Below are 13,785 nucleotides of genomic sequence, written 5' to 3' on the forward strand. Positions count from 1 at the left end.
AAATATCACATTGTTAGGTTTTCCTTATCTTTTGAAGTAAAGGGCAATATGTTTATCATAATTGAATTTTTATTTTCCTAAAAGGAAAATATAATTCTTTAATATTTGACTAGTCTATTCTCTTGTAGAAAAAAGTTTTGATTCCTATGAATTGAGGATTCTTCCTTCTCATTCAGCATCATCAACAATGTAGCCATATGAGGTTTGAGAGTCTTGTTTAGGGGAGAACTTTTCGGGACAAGTGTTAGTGTGTCACTTGTGTTTGTCTCTTCGTGAGGTTGTTCTCTCGATATTTTGTACTCTCTTTTATACAGTGGATTGTTCATCTATACCAGTGGATGTAGGTCAAATTGATCATACCACGTTAAATGTTTGTGTCTCTTTTGGTATATTTCTCTTTTATTGTATGATTTATTGTTGTTCAAGATTTGCTTACCAACTTCCACGTGACACCTGATTATTTCGATCCTAACCCACATAGGCTCAAAAAAACCAAAGTGACAACTTAGAAACTCATGTTCTAATTTCAACTAAGTCTATAATAAAAAATTTATTAGTCAATGTATATCGGAGTTAACTTGAACGCTACTATTATAAAAATAAAAAAGAAGAGAAAAAGAAAAGTGTTATATAGATTGATAAAGGAGTGCATGAATAAACAAATAAAATGACATAATATAGTATATAATTCTTTCACCTCTTAATTAGAAATATCAGGTTTAAGTGTAAAAATTCTATGGCATGCATTCCAATTAGCTGGGACACCAAACGGAAAATCAAAGAAAAAATAAAACAACATAGCATGATCATTAATAAGCAAAGGCCATAAACAAATGAAATAACACAAAAAAAAGTATAAAGAAATATTTGTTCCTACATTATAGAAAAAGCTGTCCCCTGTCTCTCTTTCATGCTCTCTCTAATTGTCAATGGCGAATCCAAATTCTACATAGTCATCTTCAACCCATATGTATATAGTATATCGGAATTATAGACACTCAAAATTTACACACGCAACTTATCAGACATTTACCTGGTACTCCAAAAACCCTTATCATTTGCTCAGTTAATTATCATTTTAAGAACACGAATGGACCTTATATATGTTGCAGTGTCATTTTCTTTTGTTTGCAATTACATATGGATCTGATCTGAATTTGAGATCTTATTTCGAAATGCTGAAACTTTGGAGCCATTTTCTGCTCCATTTTTCTCTTCTCTATTTACATGTTGAATTTTTTCTTTTTTAAAAATTCTTTTAGCTTTAGATAACCCCATTTGTCTTAAAAGACAGATTGTTGAGCTTTTAAAGGAAATAGGTCTAAATAGAATAGATTATCGTGGATTTATATAGCTGACCCTAGCTTGAAGCATTGTTATTGTTGTTGTTTTTTTGTGTTGATATTTTCTGTGGAATTTGGTGTTTTATTGGAGGTTGAGCTGCGGAACTAGTTTTAGAGGACCCCATTTGTCTTAAAAGACAAATTACTGAGTATTGTAATGAAACAAGTTTAATTAAAGTAAAACAGATATAGCTGATTCATATAGTCGACCTTAGCTAGTTAGGGATTGAACCGTTGCTATTGTTGTTTTTCGTGTTGCTACTGTTGTTATTTCTTTTGTTGTTTTTTAGTTGATATTTTATGCGGGATTTGGTGTTTTTCATTTGCAGGTTACTCTAAGGGCCTAATTGCTGCATTGGGATTCTTTTTAAGTAAATTGTAATAATTGTTTCAGAGTTGTCATTTGCTCGACTGGTTATTTGTGACGTCTCAAGTCTATTTCAAGGAGTGATTTTACTGATCTGAATTTTCTTGTTTTAACTGCGGATTGGATACTTGTGGGATCAAAATTGTATTGGTCCTGTGGTTCTCTTTTGTCTGTAATTATTTTGCCACGAATTGGGACTTTCTTTTTTTTCTTGAGGAAGCTTGGTGGATAGTGGTCTAGCTCATGTTAATTGGGATTGTTTGGACTCAGGTGATACATATGGGAGATGTTACCTAATGATAGGTTATAGCTTTCATATTTTTTTGGAGATTTAAGTTTTAAGAGTAACCAGCACTTATTGATCTTCTCAATAATTGCTTTTAAGGTGGTTTTGCCGGAAACTTGGACATGAGAAGTCCTTTGCTCACTAAACTACTTTTCGGCCACAGACCGCCGCTGAACTGGTTACTCTTTTGTCTTGTCAGTGTATTTGTGCTAATAGCATTGTTAGGATCATCTTCTTCAAGTTCCTTTGGCGCTGTGACCTCCTTTGCAACGCCTGATATTTATACAAGTTATAGGAAGTTAAAGGAGCAAGCGCTCAGCGATTATTTAGAGCTAAAGAGCCTGTCTCTGGGAGCCAATCAGTTAAAGGACATTGGCTTTTGTGGCAAGGAAAGAGAGAACTATGTGCCTTGTTATAATGTATCTGCAAATTTGCTAGCTGGATTGAAAGATGGGGAGGAGTTTGATCGGCACTGCGAGTTATCACGCGAATATGCACATTGTTTGGTTCGTCCTCCTAAGGACTATAAGATTCCTCTGACTTGGCCAGCAGGTAGGGACGTTATATGGAGTGGAAATGTGAGGCTAACCAAAGATCAGTTCCTTTCTTCGGGAAGCGTGACAAAAAGGTATAGTTAATTAAATGAACTTGGGATGATTTTTTTTCTTTTTCTTTCCCAGAGATAATATTTGAAAGGTCAAATTGAGTATTTACATGTTAGTTGGATGAAAGCCTATGTATTAAGTCTTTGACCTCCACTAGGTGATGCTGCGATAAAAATTTTGCCTGCTTTATAATAGGCTTTCCTCTTTCCTTTTCCAGACTAATGCTACTGGAAGAGGACCAAATTGCTTTCCACTCAGAGGCTGGAATGATGGTTGATAGTGTCAAAGATTACTCTCACCGCATTGCTGAGATGATTGGGCTTGAAAGTGATGCAGAATTTCTTCAAGCTGGTGTAAGTTAATCTTTGTTATTCTTTCCATAAACATATTCTCGCTTTCTACTTTTCATTCCCTTGCTGGTTTCTTAAGAATCAACTCATATGCTCCTAGTATGCATGTTCGTTTCATATTATTGGAACTAGGGTGTGGAACCATTCTTTCACTTTTAGAATGTAAGAGTTTTCTTCTCGTTTGAAATTTGAATAACAGGTGCACACTGTACTAGATATTGGTTGTGGCTTTGGTAGCTTCGGTGCTCATCTTCTCTCGCTGAAGTTGATGGCTCTTTGCGTGTCAGCATATGAGTCATCTGGTAGTCAAGTTCAGTTAGCACTTGAGAGAGGACTTCCGGCAGTCATAGGCAACTTTATTTCGAAGCAGCTTCCATTTCCATCATTGTCTTATGATATGGTTCACTGTGCTCAGTGTGAAATCGTTTGGGACAGCAAAGGTATTTTCTTTGCTGTTTATTTTGAGAAACTGTGGGTTGCCAGCTGTTTTCTCATCATCTTTTGTATGTGTACTTATCCTGTCTGCAGGCTGGTTATGTATTGATTGATCTATCATTTGTTTCATTAGGTACTTGCAACTAACTTTGATTTTCACTCTAGTTTGTAGGTTATTTCCAGTCGAGTTTTCATCCGCTAAGCTGCCTATTTTAAAATAAACCTCGTATTAATATTGAACCATCTCGTTTTTTTCTTTTTTCTTTTCAAATATAACAGTTAACAAGTTAGGTGATACTACCTATATGGCTCAATTCTATTTGGTGATTGTTATTATCCTTTTGTTTCAAAATTCTGCCATGAGCTTGATCCCTCCAAAGCAGAATTGTCAATTGCAGCTGCCCTGAAGGTAAAACCACCTCTTGGATGTGGATGATTAACCTTTATTACTAGGTTGGAGCTTAAATAGATCTTCCCGTTTAGGAACACCTTCACCATTCCTAATATTGGATGCACTGTAGGATGGTGCTGGTTGAATTTTGTTTTCTATCCTGTCAAGGAAAAAGATTAGACTGGTTATTCTTTTTGGATCCCTCAACAACTCTCATTGTGTTATGTCTGAGCTTCTGTTAATTCAAGAACATGAATTCAATAGCATGAAACTAATAGTGATATGACAAAACAGATGGACTATTTTTAATTGACATAATGAAACTAATAGTGATATGACAAAACAGATGGACTATTTTTAATTGACATAGACCGCGTACTCAAGCCTGGAGGTTACTTTGTTCTAACCTCACCCACAACCCGGCAGCAGCAGGGTAGTTCTACTAGTGCAAAGACGGGAAGCATGTATACTCCATTGGAAGAGTTCACTAAAAAGCTTTGTTGGTCTCTTTTGGGGCAGCAAGAAGAGACTTTCATCTGGCAGAAGACAGTAAATTCTCAATGCTACATAGCTAGGTAAGGCCAATGAGAGCACTAACCTGAGGAGGTCATGTACTCCTCCCTCTAAATTCTGTTCGTAGCTTCATTGAAGCTGTTTTTTCTTTCAGTTTATTTAACTCAAAAAGTCTATGTCAAGAATAGTAATCGAGATGAAAAGGCACTATCCCTTGCAGAGCTTGAATCAGTAAACAAAATACCTATTAGAATATATGATCTTAGGAAAAAATGCTTTTTCTTCCCAACTCCTGCCAGTCTTTTTTGCAAAGCAGATACAAGAATTTTCCTATAAACAAACTTGTTCTAAATCGCTTTGAAATGATTCACAGATCTGCAGTCGTAAATTAACTCCATATCCCCCCCCCCCCCACAAAAAAAAAAGGAAAAAAAGAAATTAAAAGAAAAAGTAAAAATAAAAATCTTCTTCTGCTGAAACTATCATATACTTGTCTTCCATTTTTGTTCTCCTTCTTTTGAAGATATAGTTATACCTTTTCATTATTTCTTCCTCTTAACCTCCAATAGTGATCTTTTACATTTTGGTGTAGCAAGCAGTTTGATATACCTATTTGTAAAGAAGGGGACATGCAACTGTACTACCAACCACTTGCACGCTGTATATCTGGGACAGGCAGTAACCGGTGGGTTCCAATTCACGAAAGATCTGGTCCTCTGAACTCAACTGATATTGAAATTCATGGCAAGTATTTTCATTTATGTTTAAAATGTTTGTGCCACTTTTTTTTTTCCTTTCCATTCTCCCACTTTTGGCTATTGGTACACTTTCTTGTAGCAATCACTCATTGCCTGTGTTTTGCTCTTTGGTCAGGAGTCCATCCTGATGATTTCTTTGAGGATTCAGAATTATGGAAATCAGCTTTGAGAAATTATTGGTCTTTGCTGTCGCCCTTGATATTCTCTGATCATCCAAAGAGGCCAGGAGAAGAGGATCCATTGCCTCCATATAATATGGTGCGGAATGTCATGGACATGAATGCACATTATGGGGGTTTAAGTGCTGCGTTGTTGGAGGCAAGTAAATCAGTATGGGTGATGAATGTTGTGCCTCTTGGGGAGCATAATACACTTCCTCTCATACTTGATCGAGGCTTTGCTGGTATTCTGCATGACTGGTAAAGCCATTGTCTTTTATATTTTTAAGACTTGCTAGACATATATGCAATAATTCAACTAAAATGGGGCAATACATATATTTCCTCTACCTTTTCTTAATTGATAGTGAAAAATTCTGGTGTATTTTCTTATCAATCAGCTTTTCGGTCAGATCATTACAGTGGAAGAAAATTACGCATATTCTCCAAATAAATAACAATGATATATTTTTCGTTATGCATCTGTTTGCAAATCACATACATAATATGTAGAATATTTAAGTGGGTTTACGATGCTGTAATGTAACCCCTGTTCCAAATTCTTGTTCTTTACGTATCGTAATTTCTTCTTGTTCAAGTTGCATGAATTATTGTATTTTCAGTTTGCTTACATCTCCATCCTTTGAATTGATGATTGATGGTATTATAAAGCACAACGTGCTTTGGTAACTAAAATGGGAGGTCAAGACGATAGATGTTAGGAAGAATTTTTGTTATCTCAATATTATTACCCTTAACCAGTGAGAAGGGTTGTAAAACCATCTCATAATCCTGGTACTTCATGTGATTTAAAATCTTTTGGCATCTGTAGAATTAGTGACTTCATAATTATGATTGAAAAAAAAAATTTATGGTTGCAGTATTTTCTAAAGCTTGAATGTTCTACTCCAGAAAAGCCATCAGTTATGTTGCATGTGTGAAGATAAACTTATAGACAAACGGAAGAGCCAGAGAAATTTAAGGCTTGTATTTGTTCTCTTCAAAAGGATATCTGTTGGTACTTATTTCTTGCTTTTCCCTTGATTTTTCATGCATTAATACGAGCTTAGTAGCTTCTTACTATACGGTAATACTAAAGACAAGTTATTTAGTAATGGAATGAAACAGGCGTGAGCAGAGAGAATGGATAGAGAAGATTCATATAGGTGACGTCTATTAATTTAAAAATGAGGCTTAGTTGTTTGAGTGACCATAACCTCAGCAATTGCTTTTAAAGTTAAATGCTTGAAGGATTCTGGTGATGTACTGATAACAGAACTTTTGAAATTGGGCAGGTGTGAACCCTTTCCTACATATCCACGAACATATGATCTGCTCCACGCGAATGGCCTCCTTTCGCGCATTGCTTCACAAGGTTGCAGTATGCTTGAACTACTTCTTGAGATGGATCGTATTTTGCGACCCGAGGTTATATTGTATTTCATTCTTATGCTCTTTAAAATCTTCCAGCTTACTCTTTCTTTATCGTTCTCCTTGTTAATCTCGGTTACACTTTATTTTTCCTGCTCTAGTTGACTCAACACCTTCTGGTGTTACTCTTTATGTTTCCATGATGCATTGCAGTTTATACATATTATGACACTTGAATATGAATCTTGATAGGGTTGGATTATTCTTTCTGACACATTGGGCTCCATAGAGAAAGCACGCATGTTAGCCACACAAATTCACTGGGAAACTAGGGTGATTGACCTGCAGAATGGAAGCGAACAGCGGTTACATGTATGCCAAAAACCATTCACGAGAAAGTGATTTTTCTGGAGATGAGCACTTTCACCAATCCTCTGATTGTCCAGTCTTTTTAACATGGCCTTACTCTCCTAAAATCCACTAGAAAAGAGGAAAAAACATGACATGTTAGAAGTGTCACAGAAGTTTCCATTGCGATATGCCATTTGTCATGAAGTGGAATTTATTTGATCTTACCAGGCCACAAGCTGCCTAAAGAGGTCTGAATCTCGGAGTTCTTGTGAATAGATCATATGGCGGACTTCAGAGATAGAAATACAATTTATTCAGAACTGTAGATTAGAAAAAGCTCTGCTGCATAAAGTAGTGACAGGCAGCTGCAAAATTCTTTCTTTTCCTTTCAAAAGTTTATATTGCAGTTCATTCATCTCCTTTTCTTCTCCTTTTCAGGTATTTTAAATATTTTTTTGTTAATTTTGTAATTCAATTTTGTTTGTACTCGAGAACCACCATTATTGAGAGCCAAGGTTTTAACTCTTGGCCACAAGATGTAAGTATCAATCATTAACATAGTGCTTCCAAAATTCTTTATTAAGTGGCATTCTGTTATGACCCGGAATTCCAACCTTGGGCTCGTGATGGCATTTAACATCCAATTTTCAAGCAAACTGACGTGATATAATTAAATAGTTAATTTTTAACAATTTAAACAATATGATGATAAATAACGAGAAGTGGAAACCCAATCTAATACAGTACCAACATAAGTTATGTGATAATATCTACTCCCAAAGATCCGGAGTCACGAGTACATGAGTAACTAGAAGTTCTACAAACAGAGTTTGAAATGAATACAACTGTTTTGAAGGAAATGAACAGTAAAAGAGGGAAGAGGAAGGAGACTTCAAGGTGTATGGACGACAACAAATCTAGCTCAAGTCTCTGTATGTAATGATCCGAGCTGACGCACCTCACGCATTGCTGAGACCAATACCAGAATCTGCACAAGAAGTGCATACACATAGTATGAGTACAACCGACCCAGTGACGAGGCTATGCCAGAATACCTACGTAAATAAACCTTTACAAGTATATATATGAAGTAGTAACAATAACAAAGAATAGCAATTGGGGGGGAGGCATGCAAAAGGTGAAAGATGTGATAACAAAGACAGGTATGAAATCACGTAATAGTCAAATAAATCTTCAACCAATGAAATCAGATAACCAATGATATGAAAATGGTACCACATCACCCTTCTTGCTTTTACTCTCAACCTCACCATGTAACAATGAATAAATGAGATGAATGGCACAACATCACCCTTCGTGCTTTTACTCTCTTCCTCACCATATGATAATGAATAAATGAGATAAGTGGCATGACATCACCCTTCGTGCTTTTACCCTCTTCCTCACTATGTATTAATCAATAAATGAGATAGATGCAATAGCCCGGTATCACCCTTCGGGCTTTTACACTCTTCCTTACCATGAAATGAAGATAATTTGAATTTGGAAAAATAAATAATGTGGAGAATGTACTTAACCTCAAATATGATGCCAAGATATCAAACTTCAACTTCCGAAATAATCCAAAATTACTAAATAAGATATAAACACGGAAAGAATAATCAAAGAAGTAATAACCTAACCTAAGCATATATATCATAATTAAAAATGCAATAAATCACAAGAAAACAAGTTTCGTCATCATGCTTTAACCCAACAATGACACATAAGTACTTATCACCTCACATATACATTGTACCCACACATTAAATAAGTAGCAAATAGGCAAACAAGCCCTAATCCCTCAAGTCAAGGTTAATAACGATACTTACTTTACTCCGTAATCAAATCAAAGCTCAATGGGGGTCTTTCCTCTAAAATTCGCCTCCAAACTAATCGAATCTAACCAATTATCGTTCAAACAACTCAAAATAAGCTTTAGAAACTACCCAGGAGTGAAAATGATTCAATCTTTAATGATTTCAAAAAAAAGTCAAGAAAAGTCAACCCCGGGTCCGCTTGGTCAAAACTCGAAACTCAGACTAAAATCCAATTACTCATTCATCCCCAAGCCCGATTATGTAATTAGTTTCGAAATCCGACCTCAATTTGAGGTCTAAATCTCAATTTTACAAAAAAAATTCAATTCTACCCAAATTCCTAATTTTCTACCATGAAAGAGCATAGATTAAGGTTATGAATCAATCTATGTTGATGGAAATGGAAGAAAACGAGTTAAAATATACTAACCTATGAAGTGGGGATGAAATTCTTCTTCAAAATCACCTCTAGGACTATCTCTTATGTGGAGATGGTGAAAATGGAAGAAAATCCAAGATTTCTAGAAGTTTAAAAGACTGGGCATCAGGTGTTCATCGTGTTCGCGAAGCACCTAACGTATTCGTGAAGAGTATTGCCCAATTGGCCATCGCAATCACAATCCACTCTCCGCATTCGCGTAGGCTTAGCCCTCATTGCCTTCGTGTTCACGAGCCTGGGCTCGCGTTCGCGTAGAGTAAAAGTTCAATTTCCCAGTCCCCCTCCTAACACTACGCGTTCGCGAAGGGTAGACCCCCTACTATTCCGCGTTCGCGACCAACTCCTCGCGGTCACGATGAGTAATTTCCTCTCCAGCCCAGTTTTCCCTTCATGATCGTGAGAGTACCTTCGCGATCGCGAAGCACAAAAGGTGACACCAGCAACAACAAAACCAGCAGATTTTAAGTCCAAAATCACTCTGTAACCTATCCGAAACATACCCGAGCCCCTCGGACTCCAAAATAAACATGCAAAAAGGTGTAATAACATCATACGAACTTGCTTGCACGATCAAAACACCAAGATAACACCTAGAAAACGAATGAAATTTTCAAAGAAGCTTAAGAACTTTCAATTTTACAATCAGATGCCCGAATCATGTCAAATCAACTCCGTTTTGCACCAATTTTGCAGACAGGTCATAAATAGTGAAATGAACTTATACCAAGCTCCGGAACCGAAATTCAAACCTGGTAGCAACAAAGTCAACCTACAATCAAACTTAGAAATTCTTTAAACTTTCAAATTACTAGTTTTCAACAAATCACGTTAAACCAAGTTACATACTTCTAAATTCGATTCCGAGCATACACCCAAGTCCCAAATCACGACGGAACCACCGAAACCGTCAGTACACTGATCCAGGTTTTTTATGCAAAATATTAACCGTAGTCAACTCAAATCATTTTAAAGTTAAAATTCACATTTTCATAAAATTTTCATACAAAAGTTTTTCGGAAAAGACATGGACTGTGCACGTAAATTGAAGAGGGCTAAATGGAACTATTTGAGGTATCGAAACACAGAATGAAGGCTAAAACTAAAAATGATGCCACGACCCCGGTTCGTTCTCCGTGAACTATCGTGACGGCATCTAGTCTCAACGACTAGGTAAGCCTAAATTGCGGAAGATAACCAAAACATGCGGAAGTAAATAATTTTAAAACAAAAATAAGGCAAAAACAGTGTTTAAATGTGCCGCTCGACATACACCATATATAAATCTCAAAACCAATATCCAAATACAAGACCCGGAAACCCACGAATCACAATCTAAGAAAAGGAAATACTACATAGCTCTAACTCCGGAATTTGTCTAATAAGAATAGAAAGTACAGGAGGGTTAAATACTAAAAGACAGGAATAGAAAAGGACTCCTCGGTCTGCGGACGCAGCAGATGTACTCGAAGTCTCTAAGTAATCGCCTCCCTCAAGGATGGTAGGCCTGACTAGAAGTACCTGGATCTGCACATGAAAAACATGTGCAGAAGAGGCATGAGTACACCACAGTGGTACTCAGTAAATGTCAAGCCTAACCTCGGTTGGGTAGTGACGAGGAAAGTCAGGGCCCTACTGAGATTAAATAAATATAAAGATGACAAGATAAGATAAGTAGTACAATTGAGAATCTACAATAAGAATCTACACAAGATAATAAGAGTACAATAACGAAAACAAAGATGAAGGCAAACCACAAGGAAGTACCACTCATAACAAGAATGATAACCGGGGATCTCTTGGTATCCCAAGGATCTCTTGGTATCCTCAATATATGATAGGGATCTCTTGGTACCACGAGGATCTCTTGGTATCCTCAATATATGCTAGGGATCTCTCGGTATCCCGAGGATCTCTTGGTATCCTCAATATATGCTAGGGATCTCTTGGTATCCCGAGGATCTATTGGTATCCTCCATATACGTGCCAGGGATATCTTGGTATCCCGCACCTCAGTTCAGATCATAAATACGTACAGGGGATCTCCCAGGATGCTGTCCCGTAGTCCCAAAGTAAAAACACACAGCAGCAACACAAGAATACCCAATTAAGCTAAATTTCGTACCAAGTAAACAGTTAATTCTAGCCTAACATGCTTCACGTAATGCAATTAAGGGAGTTTAAGCAAATAGGCAATTAAGTCAACTAAACATGCTTTTCTAAACTAGCAACAAGCTAAATTCACAAGTAGAATAAAACAGGAAAAAAGAACTCAATTGAAATACTTAAGGAAAAACCGAATTTAAACAATTAGCTCAAGTACGCACTCGTCACCTCACGTACAAGGCATTTCAATTTTCAAATATATCATATCCTAAGGGGAAGGTCCCCCACACAAGGTAGACAAGCCACTTACCTCGAACTGACTCAAAGTCAACCCGAAACTACGCTCTTGCCATGAGTACTCGACTCCAAATGACCCAAATCTATTCAATTCAATCGCATAATATAAATAACAGTTCAAGTACTGATTGTACAATTAAAGTCTAAGCTAATACGCGAAATTTGTAAAAATGACCAAAACGCCCCTCGAGCCCACATCTCGGAATTGGGTGAAATTTATATTTTCAAAAACCTCGTACTCTCACGAGTCTATACATAACAAGAACCCTAAAGTCAGAGTCCAAATGTCCCCACAAATCCTCATTCAAATGTCTCTTAAACTCAAGCCCTAATTACCCATTTTTCCCAAATGTTTCACCACTAATTAAGTCTTTAATCACATAAAAATGAGTTATGAAGTCAAGGACGTTATCTCCAAGCGATTCCCCTTTGTTTTCCTCAAAAATCTCTCTCAAAAGCTTCAAACCCGGATGAAAATGGTTAAAGAGTAGCTCAAATTCACGAAGGTAACTATTTATATGTTCTGCCCAGCGATTTCCGCATTTGGACCCTGGGACCGCATCTGCGGAAACTTCGTCGCATCTGCGACTTTCATTTAAATACCAGAAACGCATCTGCGATTACACTTTCGTAGATGTGTTCCGCATCTGCGGAACCTGAAGGAAAAGCCAAAATCCGCGTCTGCGGCCCCCAAACTGCAGATGCGAAAATACCAGAAGCAGCAAAAATACAACAGCTGCAACAGTTTCTAAATTTTCTTGTTAACCATCCGAAATCACCCCGAGTCCCCCAGGGCCTCAACCAAAGGCATTAAAATATCCTAAAACCTTATTCAAACTTATACCAATCTTCAAAACACCTCAAACAACATCAAAACAACCAAAACACATCGGATTCAAGCCTACGTTTCTAAAATCTTCTGAATTCTGCTTTTGATCAAATACCCAATCAAACCACGTCCGAATGACCTAAAATTTTGCACACACATCCCAAATGGCACAATAGAACTACTGCAATTCTTGGAATTCTATTCCGACCCTCGGGTAAAAATCTCACTATCAGACCAGAAACTTCAAAAATTCAACTTTCGGCATTTCAAGCCTAAATTAGCTACGTACCTCTAAAACACAATTCGAACACGCTCCTAATCTCAAAATTACCCAATGTAGCTAACGGACCATAGGATTTCCATTCTGAGGCTGTCTTCATACTGTTCTGACTACTGTCAACTTTCCAATATTTAAGCTCTAATTTAGGGACTAAGTGTCCCAAAACTCTCTGAAACTTAAAACCGAACATCCCGACAAATCAATATAGCAGAAATAAACTCGGGGAAAGCAGTTAATAGGGGATCGGGGCGTTAATTCTTAAGTCGACCGGCCGGGTCGTCACATCCTCCTACATTTAAACATTCGTTTGTCCTCGAACGAGCATAGAGACATACCTGAAGTAGTGAAAAGATGAGGGCAATGGTTGCGCATATCCTGCTCGGTCTCCCAGGTCGCCTCCTCGACCGGCTGACCCAACCACTGAACCTTTACTGATACAATGTTCTTTAACCTCATCTTTCTAACCTGCTTGTCCAATATCGCTACCGGCTCATCAACATAGGATAGATCCCTTTCCAACTGGACTGAACTGAAATCCAACATGTGCGACAGATCACCGTGATACCTCCGGAGCATCGAAACATGAAATACCAGATGAACTCCTGCCAAGCTGGGAGGTAAGGCAAGTTCATAAGCAACCTCCCCAACACGTCTCAATATCTCAAAAGGGCCAATAAACCTCGAACTCAACTTCCCCTTCTTCCCAAATCTCATAACGCCCTTCATAGGCGAAACCCAAAGCAGAACCCGCTCACCAACTAGATAGGAAACATCACGAACCTTCCGGTCTGCGTAACTTTTCTGTCAGGACTGGGCTGTACGGAGTCTATCTTAAATCACCTTAACCTTCTCCAAGGCATCCTGAACCAAGTCTGTGCCTAATAGCCTAGCCTCACCCGACTCAAACCAAGCCACCAGAGATCTACACTACTTACCATATAAAGCCTCATACGGTGCCATCTGAATGCTGGACTGACAACTGTTGTTGTAAGAGAACTCCACCAATGGCAAGAACTGATCCCAAGACCCTCCAAAATCGATCACACATGCACGGAGCATATCGTCAATAATCTGAATAGTGCGCTCAGA

General features: G+C 37.6%; 1 protein-coding gene across 1 annotated transcript; it reads left to right on the top strand.

Moving 5' to 3' along the window:
- The first annotated feature begins 842 nt into the window (after nucleotides 1-842).
- LOC107816557 (putative methyltransferase PMT5) lies at nucleotides 843-7,521 on the top strand. The gene is made up of 9 exons (XM_016642283.2): nucleotides 843-1,036; nucleotides 1,673-2,624; nucleotides 2,819-2,954; nucleotides 3,151-3,391; nucleotides 4,124-4,352; nucleotides 4,883-5,034; nucleotides 5,164-5,467; nucleotides 6,502-6,634; nucleotides 6,830-7,521. The coding sequence occupies exons 2-9, from the start codon at nucleotides 2,119-2,121 to the stop codon at nucleotides 6,977-6,979; spliced, it is 1,851 nt and encodes a 616-aa protein (XP_016497769.1). The 5' UTR covers nucleotides 843-1,036; nucleotides 1,673-2,118; the 3' UTR covers nucleotides 6,980-7,521.
- The last annotated feature ends 6,264 nt before the right edge of the window (nucleotides 7,522-13,785 follow it).

Source organism: Nicotiana tabacum, chromosome 18 (assembly GCF_000715075.1).
Source record: "Nicotiana tabacum cultivar K326 chromosome 18, ASM71507v2, whole genome shotgun sequence".
NCBI classification, from domain to species: domain Eukaryota; kingdom Viridiplantae; phylum Streptophyta; class Magnoliopsida; order Solanales; family Solanaceae; genus Nicotiana; species Nicotiana tabacum.

What these genes read in the sequence shown, in the direction of transcription:
- LOC107816557 (XM_016642283.2), top strand. Translation starts at nt 2,119, where the DNA reads ATGAGAAGTCCTTTGCTCACTAAACTACTTTTCGGCCACAGACCGCCG. An exon ending in TCGGGAAGCGTGACAAAAAG is followed by an intron (nt 2,625 to 2,818) that starts GTATAGTTAATT and finishes TTCCTTTTCCAG; the next exon opens with ACTAATGCTACTGGAAGAGG. An exon ending in CAGAATTTCTTCAAGCTGGT is followed by an intron (nt 2,955 to 3,150) that starts GTAAGTTAATCT and finishes TTTGAATAACAG; the next exon opens with GTGCACACTGTACTAGATAT.